The following is a 19,386-nucleotide window of genomic DNA, read 5'->3' as shown; positions in this document are numbered from 1 at the left end:
CTTCAGTGCCCTCAGTATTGTGGCAGCATTGTGCCAGTAGGCGTCGCCGTGACAGCCGTTGTCACGGTAGCATTGTTGGGGGGGGGGGGGTGATATATGTGTGTGTGTGTGTGTGTGTGTGTGGTTGGAGTGTATTACAGTATCAATACACTGACACTGCGACAAAAAGGACAGCCGCCGTAGCCACATATCACTCCTCCTCCTCCTCTTCCTCACCCCTAAATCAATCCCTCCTCCCTTCCATTGATTTCTCTCTGAATATGCCCCCCACCCCACCCCCCACCCACATTCTCACCCCATATCCCCTCGTCACACACTTTCCCCCATCTTTCATTTCATCCCCTCGCTCATGTCTGCAATCTCCCCTGCCCCTCTCTCCATCACTCTCCCCTCCTCACCCCTCATCTCCCTCCCTCGTGGCTGTTTTTGTTGTTTGTGTGTGTGTGTGTGTGTGTGTGTGTGTCTCATGCTCTCTCTGCATATTAATTGGTGCATTTCTACTGCGGCGGAGCAAACAATCAAACCATCACAGGCGCCTGACGATACCATTATTGTGGCACACACACATACACACACCACACACACACACACACACACATACATATATAATGTTCATATACTGTATGTACACACTAATGCCTTTATGGACTCACACACACATCACTGCTGACATTGTCATAATGCACACACACACGCACACACACTGTGAGCACACAATGGCAGGCTCACAATGCCTGAGCCAGGAGATATGTTGTGTGTCAGCAGAGGAGTGTGTGTCTGTGTGTGCACTTCTGCAGCGGAAGGCACGTACATGCTACACACCTTCTCACCTCATGGCATGAAAACTCCACACAAGTAAGCCACATGTGCACAATTTAAATGCTGTTTGACTTTTGTGTTGACATGTGTGGCTTTGAAAATGTGTGTGTGCATCTGCGTGTGCATGTGTGTGTGTGTGGGACAAAAAAGTGGGAAGCTGGTGCAAGGAGCCGGGACCTCCAACACGTATGCACAGGTTGGACTGGTTGGTTTTGGCCTCATGGTGTCTGGGTCAGTGTCAGGCCAGGTCACAGTATGAAAAGGTTCTGCAGATGTAAACTGATCATCATCATGTCATCATATCTTGTCATTGGGATGACATTATGAGATGATTGGGATTTTGCTTTTGTCCCCTCGGGAACACACCTGTTCACACCATAAGTATCCCTGTGGTGCACTAGGAACACCCTTGTGTGAAGCTGTCAGTTCTTAACTTTTGTCTGCAGCGACTTGGTAAACAAACAAGCACAAGTAAGCAAAATAGTCACTAAAATGCACTGAGTGTGAGTTATTGAGCCATCCTGAATATCAGAAGTGGACGAGAAGGGCGCCACCTGCTGTTTGGTTCAAATTGTCATCCACCTTTTGGTCCAATAAGGTGATGCATGAGTGCAGCTTGGCTGTTGAAGGAACTCCTGTTAGTGACCTTGAAGAGTTCTTAGCCTGAGACGCCATAAACAAGCAAAACAGTCACTAAAATGCACTGACCTGGAGTTATTGCTCAATCCAGATTATTAAAAGTGGACTGGAAGGTTGCCACCTCCTGTTCGGCTCTAATAGTCATTCACCTTGTGGGACTTGGAGTTACATTTTGGGACAACTTTCTCTGACCGTTGGTCTATGAACAGCTGATTTTAAAAACAGTACATTTTAAAATAACTTGCAACATTCCAGCAGGAGAGTTTTGCAACTGTGTGTGTGTGTGTGTGTGTGTGTGTGTGCCTGTTCCTGCTTCACCTCCATCTGTAGTGACAACGTGCTTTTTGTTCCTTCTCCTCCTCCATCCAAACTGTGTCAGCTGCCATTTTTGGGATGGGAACGTGGTGGAGATGACGGTGTTGTAAAATGGTGCCCGTGCTGAGATCATAATTAACATTTCCAACCTACATCACCTCCCCCCAACCCCAACCTACCCACCCACCCTCACCCTGCCTGCCTGCACACCGCCCCTGTACAACAAGAAGAATGGAGAGAGAGAGAGAGAGAAAGAGACAGAAGGAGGGAGGGGGAGACGCCGTATGCTTGTATACAACCCTGATTTCCATTTTTTTCCCCAAGTCGTAATGTATTTAATTCAAGCGCAACGTAATCATGACGTGTCGTGTCATTAATCTCCTCGCCGCCTCGCGCGTAAGTACACCTCCAAGACTTTCTTCCAGCTCGCCTGCTTTAAAAACATTTATTCCAAAATAACATTTAACTGTGTGCACTTCTTTGACACTGTCGTGCACCACGCCGCTTTATTGTCTCCATGTTTTGTTTCTTTTTGACGCTTTGGATATGTGCATGCATGCGTGCGAGAGCGAGAGCGAGAGCGAGAGAGAGAGAGAGGCACGCACGCATGATGCACGTATGTAACTGTGACCACTTTGCGCGTGTGCGTGTGTGTGGCATGTATGCACGCTGCGAAGAAAGTCACTTTTTTATTTTTCGAAGTCGAATTTTCTGTTCCGTAACTTTTAAACAAGTTTCACGAGCATGCCACCGACCGAACTGGAACCAAACCCACTGGCTAGAAGTGGAAGCCACAAAACATGAAATTGCATGTGGCGTTTTTAAAACTGCGCAGATTAGCGCCAATCAAGGCTTTTGTTGCTCGTAAAGGGCACACGCACGCACGTAATCCGATTGTTACATTCTACGCACGACAAAAAAAGAAGGGAAAAAAGTGTCTCTGGGCAAGCAGATCCACTTTTTTAAAATGCAGTTGCCTCGTTTGTGCGCCTTAAATGTGCCATTTCTTTGATGTGTAAGTGTGCGTGTGTTTTGGGGAGATTGGCAGATTAGATCCGAGATCCCCCTCTCCTTCCCCTTTCTTCCATAGCGAACATTTTAGGAACAAAATGGAGCAGATGAGCTGACATGACACTTCTTTGGTCGCCGTTTGAGCACGATTGTTTGTGTTGTTGCTGTTGTGTTGTTGTTGTGTGTCGTTTAATGATGCTCATTTAGACGTGAGATGGCCGCGAGAGAGGCTGAAAATGGTTGCACGTATTGACGCACATCAGGAAGCACATTCCTCTTGAGATAAAGCTGTCAGCTGACTTCATAGGATGTGTTCAGGGTCCTTCATCATTATGGGTATTTATACCACTCTGCTCCTCAGCCACTTTATTAGGGACACCTAAGCAAGCAGTGATGCCCCCATGCTGAGAGATGCTGATTATCAAATAGCCAGCCTAAATTTAACAAGCCTCTCCATTCAGGCGGTCCTCCTCTTCGTCCTTTGTGCTGGGGGGCCACATGCACGCCATCCAGGTGGCTCTCACGGTGTTTGTGTGTGTGCATGTGTGTGCAGCACCAATCAGGCTTCTGATTGATATAATTGGGTCATTAGTGCGCTGGGGGAGAGGCACCTGCTCCTCGCTGCATTGTGACATCCAGGATTACATGGAGCATTCAAGTCTTGAAGAGTGCTTCCAGTCCAGTCTAGACCACTTGCTCCCCCTTACCCACCCCCACATTACACCATGTACCCCTTTTGGCCGAGTCCCACCACCACATGTGGGTAAAGATCTGCCCATAGTGGAGCCTACACGTGTTTAGTGTGAGCATGCCCAAGCAACAGGTGGCGCTGGAGGCCTAAAGCCAGGAAAGCCTGAAGAAAGTCATTTGAGGAAAAGGCACAAAAACATCAAAAGGCAGAATGAACTGATTATGTCATTGTGATATTTTGGATTTCCTCAAAAACACATTTAGGAACACATCTGTGCAATTTTGGACCTGGAAAATACTCAAATAGTCGGAGTCCAACATGAACCCAATGTGGTATATTTGTAGTAGACTGGACCTTATAAGGAACCACAAATTGACTGTATTATAGTTGATCCTTCAGTTTGGACGTCCTCTCTGACATGCTCCTGTTGGCTCACCTGGATGGTGGTGGGATACGTTGAATGAGGCCATGGAGGAAATTATGTTTTTTAAAGGCGTCTTCTTCTGCCTGTTTCTGCTATGTTGTGTGAACAGCACCAACTCAGAATGGTGGGACAAAGTTCACCCGCTTTGGGGGAGTACCAGAAGCCTCTTTCATACAGACATTAGAAGTTAGAGCCATAACAGAAGATCCTGCATTTATTCACCTGTGTATTTCACACAGAACGCAGTAAAGGGAAATATTGGTGTAACTGTTTGACAGTTACATTGAATTCCACCCAAGGATAAATAGACTCAGGTCGACGTCAGAAGGCAGGAGATGGGAGTGTTGGGTATTAAACTTCACATCCAGCCCTGGCATTGCAAATACCCTTACACACTGGTGCCGTCCCACCTCTGTTACGGCTCTGATAGTACGTCAGAAGCCAGGAATATTTGCGGGTCCAATCTGTGCCGCTGCTTTTCACACAGATTAGCAAGCATGGCAAAAAGCTATGAAAAAGCTATTAAGGGTTTCAAAAGCAGTCTGACAGGGGCTACAGCCATGACAGAGGCAGGACAGTGCCTAATACATGCAGTATCCCCTGTTTCAGCCCTGATGCACCACTTTTGTGGGATCTCTGTGTGAAAGACTTGAATATCCCCAGTCCTCAGTCCTCGCCCTGGTTGTCTAAGCGGACCATCAACACAGGCAATGTTCTCCTGAGCGCTGGCTGTCGAGAACACACACACACTGAGCGTTCACACCCTCTCGTGTACAAATAGTGTGTGTAATGTGGAGACATGTGCCGACATGCACTTTATGATAAACTTTGGATAGTTACACAATGACATCACACACACAAATGCTTGCCTAAACATATTGGACACACTTTTTTTGGATCTAATTTTGAAATTACTTTCGAGACTACTAAGAAAAACAAAGAAAACTAGAATAGGGGTGGCCAAACTACAGCACATGGGCCCCTCAAAACATTTGATCTGGCCCAAGTATTCACGAGGAATATGGAAAACATGCACCACAACTCATCCCTACTCTTACACAATTTGTGTGAGGATACAATCGGAATTCCACAAGGCCCAAACTAGCCTAAAGCACTCCAGGTTGCACCCTTTCCAGGTCCAAAAAATATTGTTCCTTAACTGTAAAAGGTGAAAAACCCCAGTGACAAGAAGCCTAAAGGTATTATTTTAGCAGCAGGTGTGCCTGTAGAATGTTAGAACTACACTGGACTTCAAAATGTCACCTGACCTCAGGTGTGTGGAAGGATCCAGTGCCATGGCGACAGGTTTTGTCATGGCAGAACAAAGCCAGGCTGTGGTGATATTCATATGATAATGCTACAGATACAGTACATTTAGCTAGTGTGTGTGTGTTAAGCACATTCGCTTATACACAGGAACAGTGTTGGCGCCGGCATATTCACACAGCGCTCCTGACCGTGTTCTTTTCACCCGGGCCGGGTTTGTAACAGCGCCGCATGTTTTCTTTCTTTTCTCTCGCTGTTTTTTTTTTTTTTTTGCTCCTCGCCATGTTGGCAGGCTCCAATCTACCAGCTGATATCAGCATTCCCTGGCACGCCGCCAACCGGCAGCACTGCAGGACGGGAGGCGGGGAGGTGGGGGGGTATCAGGGAGGGAGGTGCAGGGTGTGTGTGTGTGTGTGTGGGGGGGGGGGGGGGTTAAGAGGGGCTGGAGCGAGAATGAAAGAAAATTAGTGAATAATAGACAGAGGGAGGGAGCGAGAGGGGGATGGGAGAAAGACAGACGGGAGAGAAAGAACAATAATAGTGGATTAAGGAGTGTGTGTGTGCGTGCGTGCGTGTGTGTGTGTGATGGATGTGGAGTGATATCCCTGTGAGTCATAGCTGAGCTAAAATGTCAACTGGCTGCGCAACCGTCTCTTTGTCATGCACATACACACCTGAACAACGCAAATCTGCGACGACCATTTACGACCTTTTGTCTTGCCGCGCTCCTCCATCTTGGAGACAATGATGTTGATGCTGATGGTGATGATGTAGTCAACACGAGAAGAGCACAATGCAACAAACACAGAAGTGCCCTTAATTGATTTGTGTATGGTGTGTCCTCAAAGGCACCACACCCACTCTTTGTGTTACTGTTACTGTTACTGTTAATGTTGTGTGCGTGTGCGTGTGTCTGTGTGTGTGTTTGTGTGTGACTGAAGCTTAAAGTATGAGCACACAGGAAGGGCGTGTTTTGAAGCCCATCCTGTTTGGGACAGTGCACGTCCTGACCTAACACACACACACACACACACACACAAACTTGTATGTGCGCATGCTAACAGAACAGGTGCACACCTGTTACAAGTCCATAAAGTATGTTATTGCGTTATCATCCACCTTCATGTTTAAGTCTTCAGTTTTTTTAAATTTTTTGTTTTGCTTCCTCTGCAGGGGATTGAAGGAGGAGTCAGGCCGCCCCCAGTCAAGACACTGAATAATGGCATAACAGCACACACACTGCTGGTAATTTCTTCATGCATCCAGAAGCTTCTAAGCATGTCCACCGTGCTCCCAGTCATGTGACAAAATTAGAACAGCCTATGGAGTAGAGGACTTAGGCACACCTGGAAACCATATGAGTGGCGTCCCTTATGGGTTTGGATCAAATTCTTTCAGGCATGACTTATGACTTATGGGTGCTAAGTTGCGAAGACGTTTTGCTTGATGGCAGCCATGTTTTTCTACCAATCTTGCTCAAACTTTACACACTTGTGCTTGTCAGTCACCTAAAGGTGTGTAATCAATTTTGTGGTTATTCGTTTAAAATGCCGTAAAGATACAATGGGCTGTTTTGTCGAGGGCATTGAGCTGTGTGAGAAATTTTGAGTCAATCCGACTTTAGGGGTCAAACTTCAGAGTTTAAAAACAGCGCCACGATTTGGTGTTTTGGTGATTTGGTTTCAATCAATCAATCTTTTCACATGATTGAGTTATCTTTCCAAGTGTTGTCTTTTAGCTCACTTTGTATGCGTGTGTGTGTTGTGTGTGTACAAGCAGAGGATGGATTCCCCACCAGAGTGTGTCTTGTCCCTTTCCTGTGAGCAACCCCCGTCTTCTCCCACAATAGACCCCAGCCCTCAGGTTCTCCAAAGCCCGCAACCGTCACCTCAGAGTCCAGACACGGTGCCATACTCCCCTCTCTCTATGTTGGCCCTTCCTGAGGATCACCATGATGATGATGAGTCAGAAGAGCAGGATGGCGGTTCTCCTCCATCACCCACCCCGGCCGTGGCATTATTTCCAGGAGGTGAAGCAGGACGCAGTCCGCGTTCGGACTCTTCTCAGCCAGACATGCCGGCGGCACCCCTCCTCGGGTTTGGAGCCCTGGAGCTAGCCTTGTCTTCAGGCCAGAGCGGAACATGCAATGACGAGCTGGACCTGCAGCTCTTCCAGAGGGACGCTGTTAGCAGGGCGGCACCCGGAGCAGGAGGAGCCTCATCTGTACCTTCGCTCAAGTTCCCCTGTCACGTTTGTGGGAAGAGATTCCGTTTTCAAAGCATTTTATCCCTTCACGCCCGAGCTCACAGCCTGGACTGGCACCGTCGAGCCTCACCGCATTATGGCAGTATGCTCCACTCAGCGCCTCTGAAACAGCACCTCAAGGTCCAACAAAGTAAAAAAAACCTGATTCAGAACCACAGAAGAGACTCCAGCCAGTGCATGCTGTCTGGGAATGTCATCCATCAACTGGCAGAGGAAGAGGATGTTGATGGTGAGGTCAAAGGCTTGGAAGAAGACCTTCAATTCGAACACAATCAACACTTCCTGCTAGATGACAGCACAGACCCTTCTTCTGTGGCCACATCAACTCCAGCAGCACCTGCATTCCGTTGCCATGCCTGCAAAGGAAAATTCAGGACAGCTTCAGAGTTGACGCGCCATGTAAGGATTCTCCACAATCCTTACAAATGCACACTGTGTCCTTTCTCTGCCAGCCAGGAAGCCTCCCTGGCATCCCACCTGCAAGAGTGCCACCCCTCCCCTGAAGGGCCTGCTCTTCCGCCAGCCTTTTCCAACTCCAGGCCCGTCAGTGCACCCACTGAGATTCCTTCAGCCCAAACCTCGTCCTCGCCTCAGGTGGCGTCACCTGCCAAAGTGTCAGGATCCTCCTCACTGCCGGCATTCCGTTGTGACACTTGTGGACAGAGGTTCACCCAGTCTTGGTTCCTTAAGGGACACATGCGGAAGCACAAGGACTCCTTGGACCATAAGTGCCAGGTTTGTGGGCGTGGCTTCAAGGAGCCATGGTTCCTGAAGAACCACATGAAAGTACATCTCAACAAGCTTGGTCTCAAAGCTGGCCTGGGAAGCATCGACCAGCAGGCTAAAGGCTCTGCCAGTAATCCGTCCCTGAATGCCCTCTACTCCAGCCTCCTTTTGGCTCAGCAAGGGGGTGGAAGGGTGAGCCAAGGAAGACCAGATAAGGAGAGTGGAGGCAGAATGGGCAAGTCAGCCATCCTAGGCTACCTTGGCCTTCCCGGTGATGGCAGTGGGGCCAGCTGCATGGAGCGACTCCAAGCTGTCGCCCAAGTAGCCGAGATGGGAAACAATGTTGGCGGTATGAGCTCAGAAGGACGAGAGACAGCAGGAAATAGAGGCACGAGTGATACGACAGTGTCCGAAGGAGGAGAACAGGCCGCCTGGTGGCAACTGGTGGCTCGTAGCCTGGCTGTGGCTCAGCGAGTCAATCCGAGAAACAAATCAATGACAGCAGAGAGTGACCCAGTCAAAACCTATGCTGACACCATGGATCCTAGAGAAGCTTCTGGAGGAGCAGAGGGCTCATGGGAATGCCCTGACTGCGGAAAGATTTTCCACAGCCTCCAGCAGGTGGTCGTCCATGCTCGTGTTCATGCTCAGAAAGTCCAGAGAGAAGGTGATGTGCCGGGCACTGGCAGCTCCAGAGGGAGAGGAGGCCCTGGTGAAGTCCGGCAGGATCCTCAACTTCTCAGCAGTGGAGACCGGCGGCAGGAATCTAAAGGAGCATCGGTGGGCTTTCCCTCTGTCATACCTGGCTTTAAAGGTGCACCGTTCTCTCTCTATTCTGTCTATGTTTGCTTGTTAGGAAGTTTCAATCTTTATTTCCTTAATGATTTCACAGGAGAGAACGGCGTGACAGCCTCCCTCACCTCACTTCCCACTAGGGAGCGCGTGCGAGGCCGAGGGATTAAAGATTGCCCCTACTGTGGTAAAGCCTTCCGCTCATCCCATCACCTCAAAGTGCACCTGAGAGTTCACACAGGTAGGGGCCTGCTGCGAGATTAATAAACCGCAGTCATCATCTCTTTGAGTCACGTTCTATTTTACCTTCACCCTAGAGAGCCAGCCAGCACTAATCATAGCTCCGCTGCTCAGCGACTCTTGCTTCCGTCTTTAAAAAAAAAGCAAACTTTTAGAATCTAACAAGGCTTTGACTGACTCTCAGACATTGGTTATTATCACTGTTCTTGTAGTCATACAAGCAGCCGCTTCTAATATGTTGCTTAAATCGGAATATAGGTCTATATTTTGACTAAATTCTTGCCCATCCTTCATTATCTGACCTCATTACTGCGTGACATACTTTTAATGCTACATTTATGTTGCCCTGTTATAGATTTATACATTCATATGACCTTATCAGTGTGGTCCTCTCATTTGTGTCACATCTCATTTTTTTAAATCAAAATGATTGCCCTTCAGTGTTCCATGTCCGTTGATGTTCCACTCATGTGACCTACGAGACCTGTCACACTGCGCAATGATGGCGTTGAGTGATTGGTGCTGGTCACTCATCTAAGTGAAGGCAATGAAAATCATGACCACTGCCCTCTTTAGGAAAATCATTAGCCTCTTTGTACTATTCTAATTCTGTAAAAATTAAAGTTGCATTACCGCAGAAAGCCTTCCTTTAGTGCAAACATTTTGTTTTGGTCTTGGGAATTTCTTCGCTGACACTTTTTAAGTCTCGTCTGCTGTTAAATCTGTGATGTAACACTGCCCTCTGCCGTGCAAGTATGTTACTGCATCAGTTGGACCTTATTCAAATACATTTTACAGTACATTTATGCTATAGCACTTTTTTAAATAAAAGTATTCCTTCTGTTGTTTTGCAAAGGCGAGAGACCCTACAAATGCCCCCACTGCGACTATGCTGGTACCCAGTCTGGCTCACTCAAGTACCACCTTCAGCGGCATCACAGAGAGCAGCGCAGCATGTCAGCGGGCTCCTCCAGTTCCTCCGCCGCCATCAATGGTCTGACCTCCGCTAAGCAGCGCCGCTCTCACCTCAATCACAGCCCCTCCGGCCGGGCCTCGGTAGACAGTCCCACCTCAAGGCCCGGTCAGCAGTCTTGGATCCTTGGGATTCCGGACCAGCAGGACCACCGCAAGGCCTTGGCAGCACTGAGGGAAGTCGACCTGGAGACGCAATACCGCTATCTGTCAGGAGTGATGGGTGCGCTTTATCAAGGTGGTATGGAAGGAGCTTGGGTCAGGGAGTCTACCCCTCCAAAAACAATGAAGGTGTCCCGCAGAAAACCCCTTACCACTAACCGCATGGTGCAACCATCCAGCGACAAACAAGCGCCTTCTAGTCAAGGTGGCTTTGAACCTCTCGATCTGTCGCGCCGTCCCTCACCAAGCCTTGGAGGGATGGAAGAGGAGGGAGTCTTTCAAGAAGAAGGCTGTGGCGACCTTGTCACACTGAACCAGTGTTCCGACTGTCCATTTCGGACATCCTCCACTGAGCTCATGAGCATGCACCTGCAGGTCAACCACACCAGTAAGTCCAGACACAAGAGAGGCTCTGTGTCTTCCTTTGACGATGATGGTGTCCCCAAGGCTGTTAAATCCCGCCACAGTCCCTCTGAGCTCGACTCCCTTGGCATTTGGAGGCATGGGGAAGGGTCCTCAACCCAGACCAGGACCCCCAATGGTCTCCCTCCTAATGATGATGGTGATGATAATTGCCAAAAGTCCAACTGGACTTCGGTACCCCAGACATTGAACGACAGTCTAGTCCTCCAACATGAAGAGGAACAAGGTAGCAGTCTGGAAGATTCACCAAGACAGGATCAGGATTCTTCACCGACTTTGACACCACCCGATAGGAACGTCCTCACAGATTAAAACCGAAACTCCCAAACGTTAGAGAACTCTGTGGTCCTCACAGGGTGGTCCTCCAAACAATGAGCATGGACGTCTTTTTCTATTCTTTTTTCCAGCCTCCAAACTTCTAAGAGGGTGTTAAATTTGATAAACTACTCCTGCATCATTCCAGCATTGGTTTCTCCACAAGAGATGGACCGCAAATCCCGGCCCAAACAGTTTCAAGGTCAAGGTCCTGGTCCAAGTCGAGCAAAGCTATTGAACTGAAAGCGTGATTTGATTCTGCCTTCTTGTCTGAAATGTGAGCTTTATAGAAAAGTATACTAAAGTAGTGTTTTTTGTCTGGTTTTTAAGTTAGTGCCTGTTTACTTCCGCTTGAAGCCTGGGGTGGGGTCACTTGGTTGACCTTGAAACACAGCCCCAGTATGCTTGGCGTTACAGTGCACTTGTGGCTCTAGTTACGTTCTGTAAAAGTGATGCTGATGTCATCGATATAGACGATGAAAAAGGAGTGAGGTTGATGTGAAGCGAAAGCTAAAGACACAATCAAGTGTAGATGCTCTTTTTTGTGGGTAGGAGCACTGATTAAAAACACTAACAATTAAGGTTTAGATATCCCAGTAGAACATGTAGCTTTTATCACAAAAAATGTCATTCCTTAAGAGGCTTAGATATTAATTTGATGTGAGCTAAGACTAGTTGTAATGTCCATAAGGAGCACTGTGCAAGTTCCCAAAGTACCGTACATGCTCTAATTATAGCCGTTTACTTACCTAAACCATTAACTGGAAACAGGCGTGAGAAAGTGGAAAGAAAAACGTAGCTCTTCTGACCACGTGGTCATTTCTTAACAAGCATATTGCACAACACAGCAGCAACAGAACCAATGTTGTAATGGCGGTTAGGAGCCCACTGCTCAGCCAGCAATAATAGCACTGATGAGTTGGTTGTAAACAACAGTACGTAATGACTTTCACGCCAAAAGGTGACTTTGCAACCTTTTAAAGCGCATGCAGAGGTAGCTAAAGCTGGTGGATGCTGACCACTCATGATACGTCAAATGCAACCACTGTGGAGGTAATAAAAAACATGCCTAGTGCCACAGCTGTCAATGCCAAGGTTTTTTATTCACCCAAGCGGTTATTTGCATTTGCAGACCACGTACCCGGTGACTATAGGAGACTTCATTGAATAGCGGTATTAATTGGAGCATTTACGGTAGTTGTTCCTATTTTATCATTAGACCAAATCTTTGTTTTCTTATTCTCGTTGTTTTTTGTTCATGATGGACATTGTGGCTTTTGAATGCCGTGCTTTGCAGTAGCCACACCACCTCATCCAAATGTGTCGTCCAGCCCTGTGAACTGATTGTAAAACAGAGTTCACATACAGTACGTGCTTTTTTGTTTTGTTTCCGTGGGAATGTAAGGCTGCATCTGTTGAGTCTCCTCAGCAACGAGTTTCAAAGCCACCGTGCCTTCTGTTTCAAGCACTTCCTGGTGTTTTTTGTATAACTCACCAAAAGCCGATAGCGACACGCTTCTTCCTGTCTTTACCGCCGCCTTTCCCCTTAAGTCCAGACCTTAAACAGGGTGACAAAGCCCGACATGGATTGACCAAAGCCCGAGTCTAAGACTAATGGGTATATTTAATCTCTGAAATTGCCAAAATATGTCCAACGTGACACTAAAGCTCAATGAAGACTAATGATCCCTTCTTCCCTCTTGCTCTTCCTTCGTGTTCCTGGTTGTCTGTAAACTGAAGGTGACGTATCTGCTACTGAGGCCTTTACTATTGTCAGAGATCCATCTGTGTGTGTGTGTGTGTGTGTGTGTGTGTGTGGAAACATGCTCTCCTTGATGATAATATTGTTTCAGTGTCGAAAAGAAAGCGAAAAGAAAACATAAAAGAAATGTCTTGTTGAATGTTGTACAGATAGCGCTTAGAGGTGTCATTCGTCATGTTGTTTTACTTTCAAATGAGAGCACAAACCTGAGTGCTGGTCCTCTCGGCTCCTCCCACCGGAAGCTGGGAATAAATTAAGCCCCCCAACTCAGAGCACAATTCTACACTAAAATGTTTTGAATGTATGTGAAATGCACTGTGCCTCAGCCGCATGGTCCCAAATTTTAAATCCAAATTGGACACCGTGAATATTTGTTGCACCTTATCTCCTGCCTGTCAATCATTAAATCAATCAGGGTGAAGCAGCGCTGGTGAGGCGAATGGGCCATGTCAGGTTTGGGCTCTTGTGTAGTTGACTGCCATTGCAGTGAGGGACAAAGTGATCTAACATAGTAGTGACTAATATGAATTTGTGGACAGATGAAAAAAGAACACAATAGAAATAAACATAAATATTACATAAACTTGTGTCACTTTTTTCCTAAACAAACAAAATTCAGTGGTGATGAAGAGGTTTTTGTGTTACTACATGTGAAAGTGTTGTCTTTTCAGGGGAGATGTGTGTGAGATAGCGGCCTCTTGTGGCCGTAGGTGAAAATGAAATTTCACCTTATTTAACAACACCCATTTTATGCTTGACACTAAACAGTGCTGTCTACCATGGTTAGGTACTGCAATGGGGGCATGAGCATTAGAACGTACTATATCCTGCTTTCTTTCAGTGCCACGGCTGCTGATTGTCAATAGCTTCTCTGACAATGCCAAAATGCAGACACCTTAGTGTGAGCAAAAGACCAGAATTTATTGATATCCAGAGTACGTGAATAGGGGTGGAGGGAATCCTCGGTGGGCAGTGCAGGGAAGGCTGGGCAGCGAACGAAGCAAGGAAGAAGGCGAATCACACTGCAAAAAGTGCATGAAAAGCAGGAGGGCAAAAGAGGTGTCAAAAAACACAGAGGAACCGGTGTCACCGCTGAAGAGTTGATAACAATCTGGTGATGTTTCCTCCTAGGATTTGCCATCAAAGACTGCGGCGATGATTCCACAACACGGCCTTCTAAGGAGGTATACATCAGTTATACATCAGGGCGCTGCAATAAAGGAATGAAAGGTATGTGAGGTGAGGAGGAGGAGGAGGCAGTATATGGATGGAGGCTGTGAGTTGAGTCCTATTCTATCCAGCATTATTATTATTCTTTAGTGGTGAGTACCTATACATTTTATACTTTAAAATGGGTTTAATAAGTGTGTGAGGTGTATTTAGGGTTAACTCGGATTATGCATTTAGCATGTAGCTTGTTACTTTCCGAATGAACAATGGCAGGGGTTTCAGGAGCTGAATCTAATCTAATAATTGTAACAGTCAAATGTTTATCCATAATTGGAAAAGAACGTCAGGCTAGCAGGAAGATTTGGAGGGAGAGGAGCAAGGCGTGTGTCAAGAATAAACATTTGGAATCCAAAAAAAGCCAACAAAAAACGACAGTGACAAGCACCTTTCAGCCTGACCCCCTCAGGCACTGCAAGTGCCTCCCGTACGACATTTCTATGTATTTTTTTGCAAGGAAAATTATGTCACACTTACATTAAAGACATAACACGGGCTGTACAAAGTCATGATGTACAATAAATGTTTCTGCAACGTACTATTGGCGACATGCTGGCAGAGAGAACCTGGCAGACGTCATGATCCAACTCATGTGCAGTGTGATGGTAGGCAGGCACGCTCGCGGCAGCCTCACTTGATCCATCATGACCGGTGAGGCAGAGCCTCACCTGCCTTCCCTGACTCCACGTCACTGAGTATGACCTTTAGTCGAACCTCGGCTACAGGAGGTGCAATGTGGATTTTGTCCTGGTCGTGGAACACTGCACCAGAGGGATGTACTGTGAAACAAGTTTAGTGGTGTTGAGTCTAAAGCCAGGCTTGCCTGTACTACAAAGGTGGCTCTCTTAACATGACGAGATCGCCATGGTAATTAGGCTTAGCTCATAACCTCGTCCTGACCTGTGAGCAGGAATATTTCGGGCAGCACTACAACGGGAGATCACACTGATCAGCTGTCATCCCTGATGAAATTCTCTATAGCAGATATATTGTCAGACGTGGCAATATGCTACATTTGCTCACTTTCTGAGCTGAGCATGAGGAATAAAATGTAATAAGAAATATTAACTCGGCCAATTTTAGCAGACATATATGTCACAGCAGTCCTTGCATGAATACTCAGCCCATTAGTCTTATATTACAATATTTGTTGGAGAAATATGCACTCTGAGGCGTCAATCAACTGGAACAAAACACTTCCTTTATTCTAGCAAAAAGGAAACGCTTAGCCTCGCCACGAAACACGTCAACACTGCCACCTAGTGCTCACCACGAGCTACAGCATGTGACACACATTCTATAAATCAGATTAGTAAAAAATGAAAACAAGATAGACATATTTCAAAGATGAAAAAGCACAGCTGTTGCCCCAGTTTATTTTTTAATTGGAGAAAGGCTAATATGTTAAAGTTACAGCTTTCAGAAATGAAAACACTAAAGGTTTCGTATAATTATCAGTGTTAACTTAAGCATTTACATGTTCAGCAATTTTCTGCCAGCTGTCATCCCTCACTCTCTTGGTGGCGACAGCATTGTTTTGGCCGTGATAATCTTTTTGACTGCTGCATAACCCTCCATCATAGTTACTTGGTCCTCTTGTGTAAAATACACTGGATGGGGTCGCTCCATTTTTGCGCGGAAGTAGAATATTATGACGTCAAACGCCCGCTTCTATGTGAATGCGCGCTGAACACAAACCGGACTTGACAAAGTAAGTTGATAACCACAATGGCAGAAGTCTTGTTTCGGGAATTTAGCTTTTGTTGAGCTGCATCTTGATCACAAATCCCCAGTATGTTGAGCCACTTTCTCAGTACAGGCTTCACTCAGTTCTACACTCTTGTGTTATTTTGAAAGGTGATTAAAAAAAACATTTTTTTGGACGGAATGGCGCCCTTTAGTGGAGACTTGTATCACTACGTACGGAGTGAATGCAGTGAATTAGAATCATGATAAAGGATCCGACCAGTCCAGGGTGTACCCCGCCTGTCGCCCGAAGTCAGCTGGGATAGGCTCCAGCATGCCCCCGCGACCCTAATGAGGAAGAAGCGGTATAGAAAATGGATGGATGGATGGATGATAAAGGATCATTTTAAAATATATATAAATGAAAAAGGACAAACGAGGGAGATTGCGCTCTCTTGTGGCTTCAACTGCAGTAGTTCTCTTTAACAACGAGACACCTAATGTGAGTATTTTACATTTTAATCCATCAAAACATGGTATTTGGGGATTCTTTTTATAATTATTATATCTGGCACTTGTGGTGTATTTGATATTTTGTAAATTACAAGTTATTCTCCTAGTGTCCATACACAAGGAGTGATCAGTTGATAAATGAGTGATGTAAGGTGTGTGCAGTAGACCCCAGCTATTCGCAATGGTTATGTTCTAACACCCTCACTCGCACCCATAAAAAAATAGAAAAATGCCAATTTTTTATACTGAAACCCAATAAACACATCTTAAACACATCTTAAATCCATTTTAAATAATTACATTTTACACATCAAGAAACAATTACAGTACAGTACAGTACAGTAGTACTGTGCTTACAAAATGTGCAGTTACACAACATCATGTCTCGTCAAAGCTTCTTCCTGCTGGAAAATGTTAATTGAATTGACTTGTGAAACAGCGCTCTCTGCTGGACTCATAGCATTCTTTGGTCCCTCGCAGTTCCAAGATAAAGGATGCAAACTAAAAATGCTGGTGTTAAACTGACATGCGTGCTTTGTGTTGCAGCCTGTCGTGCCAACGCCGTCAATAAATAGAAAGCAGCAGTTAATAGACTGCTCCAGGCTCGCCCTCCTTATGATGCACTATTAGCCTACATCCTGCTCACAGGCTGATGGCAAGCTCCCTGCTGACTGGCTGAGACTGAGTGGGCGAGAGTGAGAGAGAGAAAGAGAGAGAGCATCCTCCAATAAGCTTCAGCCTGCAGCCTCACTCGCTCTCGCAGCATCCACCGGCTCCAGCACTACTCCTCCTCTTCTTCTTCTTCACTTCCTCGTCCACTGCAGCAGCTCCTCTTCCTCAAGACCTGAGTTCACCACTCTCTAGTCCTCCACCACCACCTCTGCAGATTTCCACGATGAGCGAGGTGAGTGTGCAACAACACTTTGTAAAGAGCTGCTGCTAACAAGTGCTGCTGTGCCTCATCTTCATCATGCACCACATCCTCTTCCTCTCAGAGTCTTCCTCTAAAGGTGCGGCTATAAATTTTTTTTTTTTGGTGCAGCGCTGCCGAGTCTTTCTGGCTCTGCTCCCAAGTGTGGAGAAAAAAGTACTGCAATGGCTTTCCCCAAAAGTGAAGGGGATTTTTAGATGAATTAATATTTTCCTCTGCTGGATCAGGTAGCTAAAGTTGCCTGATACTAACATTTTATTCACTGAAATGGGTTAAATGATGATGCATTTCATTAGAAACTTGTTAAAAGTTTGAAAATAGTAACTCCTATACTATTATGTTAGGTTAATTGGCGACTCTAAATTGTCCATAGGTATGAATGTGAGTGTGAATGGTTGTTTGTCTATATGTGCCCTGTGATTGGCTGGCGACCAGTCCAGGGTGTACCCCGCCTCTCGCCCAAAGTCAGATGGGATAGGCTCCAGCATACCCCCACGACCCTAATGAGGAGAAGTGGTATCAAAAATGGATGGATGGATGGATGGATAGACTATTATGCAAATGGAAAAAATAGATTATTTGCGTTTTATTCTGGGAATTAATAATATTAAAATAAAAAAATCATAATCTTAGTAGTATTATTGTCATTATTCTAAAAATGTTTTAAAATAATTATAAAAACAAACAATAATTGTATTGTGGAAACATGAATTAATAATAATAATAATAATAATAATTTTAGTAGTACAAGTAGTACTACTACAGTATTCTTGTTTTTATTACTATTATAAAAAATGATTTAAAATGACCAAAGTTATTTTATTTTGGGAATAATACTCTTAGTAGTGGTAATGTTATAAATGTTGTTAATCTTGAAAATATAATTTCAAAATGGCAAAATTATTTTGAGAAAATGAATAATAAAGTTAATTATCTTTAAAAAGTTAAAAAATAATATTATAGTAATATAATTAGTATACTAATAATATAACAAGTATTATATTAATACTAACAAGTATTAGTATTTCATTGTGGGAAAATGAAATACTAATATTAAAAATAAATTTGAATAGTGGCAGTAATGTTATTGTTTTTATTGTTATTGTTGCCTTGCAAGTGTCCTCCATTCAAAGGGGTATACTGCGAAGCGAGTTTAGTGTGTTAACAAGGTGTGTTGAGTCATCACCTGCATCACCACGCTAAAAAGGCAAAAACCCATAACCTGGTTCCGACCAGGTTATTTCCAGACTTTCAGCTTAAAATCGGCTATGAAAGCTCACACTGATTCGCTAGCATTCCCTGATTAAATTGTCTATATGAGACATAGATTTTCAGCCGAGGGAATATGCTACATTTGCTTACTTTTTGAGCCGAGCATCAGGAATAAAATGCAATATGAAATATTAATTCAGCCAATGTTAGCAGACGTATATGTCACAGCAGTCCTTGCATGAGTACTCAGCCCACTAGTCTTCTTATACTACAATACTTGCTGCAGGAATAAGCACTCTGAGGCAACAAAACACTTCTTTATTGTAACAAAAAGGAAAAAAACTGTCACAAGGGAAAAAGTCGCCACAAAACACGTCAACACTGCCACCTAGTGGTCACCACGGGGTACATCATTCCAGCATTCAGTGCAGTAAATATTAAAAATCCAGTATAGACATATTTTAAAGATGAACAACAGTTGTTGCTCCAATTTATTTTTCTTTAAATGGATAACTGTTAATATGTCATAGTTGCGCAATGTTGAGCGTTGATAGATGAAAAGACTAGTAGGGTATAGGTCGTATAATAATTAGCCTTAACGTGCGTATTTATACGCTCAGCATTATTCTGCCAGCTGTCCTCCCTCGCTCTATTGGCGGCGAAAGTGTTGCTTTTGGCAGCAATAATCTTTTTGAACTCCTCATAATGCTCCATGATAATTACTCATCTTGTGTAAAATACACTGGCTGGGATTGCATCGCTTTTGAGCGGAAGCAGAATAATATGATGTCAAATGCCCCCTTTTATGTGAATGCACACTGAGCACAAAGCCGAGAACCGGACTTGACAAAGTAAGTTGAAAACCACCGTTTCAGTACCATTTAACTTGGTTTGGGGAACTTAGCTTTTGTTGCGCTGCATCTTGAGCACAAAGCCTGGCTTTGTTGAGCCACTTTCGCAGCATACCCCCAAAGTGCACACTTGCATCTTCTCTG

The 19,386-nt window shown here is 45.2% G+C and overlaps 1 protein-coding gene across 2 annotated transcripts; it reads left to right on the top strand.

Moving 5' to 3' along the window:
- Window positions 1–1,973: 1,973 nt before the first annotated feature.
- znf219 (zinc finger protein 219) lies at window positions 1,974–13,660 on the top strand. 2 transcript variants are annotated; one of them, XM_054752586.1, is made up of 5 exons: window positions 1,974–2,169; window positions 6,339–6,410; window positions 6,942–8,970; window positions 9,049–9,189; window positions 10,045–13,660. In XM_054752586.1, the coding sequence occupies exons 1-5, from the start codon at window positions 2,131–2,133 to the stop codon at window positions 11,055–11,057; spliced, it is 3,294 nt and encodes a 1,097-aa protein (XP_054608561.1). In that variant the 5' UTR covers window positions 1,974–2,130; the 3' UTR covers window positions 11,058–13,660. The 2 variants fall into 2 exon arrangements, with proteins under 2 accessions (XP_054608561.1, XP_054608562.1); XM_054752587.1 differs by having other exon boundaries at window positions 1,975–2,169; window positions 6,945–8,970; window positions 10,045–13,658.
- The last annotated feature ends 5,726 nt before the right edge of the window (window positions 13,661–19,386 follow it).

The sequence above is a fragment of the Dunckerocampus dactyliophorus genome, chromosome 15 (assembly GCF_027744805.1).
Source record: "Dunckerocampus dactyliophorus isolate RoL2022-P2 chromosome 15, RoL_Ddac_1.1, whole genome shotgun sequence".
NCBI classification, from domain to species: Eukaryota; Metazoa; Chordata; class Actinopteri; order Syngnathiformes; family Syngnathidae; genus Dunckerocampus; species Dunckerocampus dactyliophorus.
This window is presented reverse-complemented; position numbering and strand designations above follow the sequence as displayed.

Coding starts and splice junctions, on each gene's coding strand:
- znf219 (XM_054752586.1), top strand. CDS start 2,131: ATGACGTGTCGTGTCATTAATCTCCTCGCCGCCTCGCGC. Junction 2,170..6,338: donor ATCTCCTCGCCGCCTCGCGC/GTAAGTACACCT, acceptor CTTCCTCTGCAG/GGGATTGAAGGAGGAGTCAG. Junction 9,190..10,044: donor GCACCTGAGAGTTCACACAG/GTAGGGGCCTGC, acceptor TGTTTTGCAAAG/GCGAGAGACCCTACAAATGC.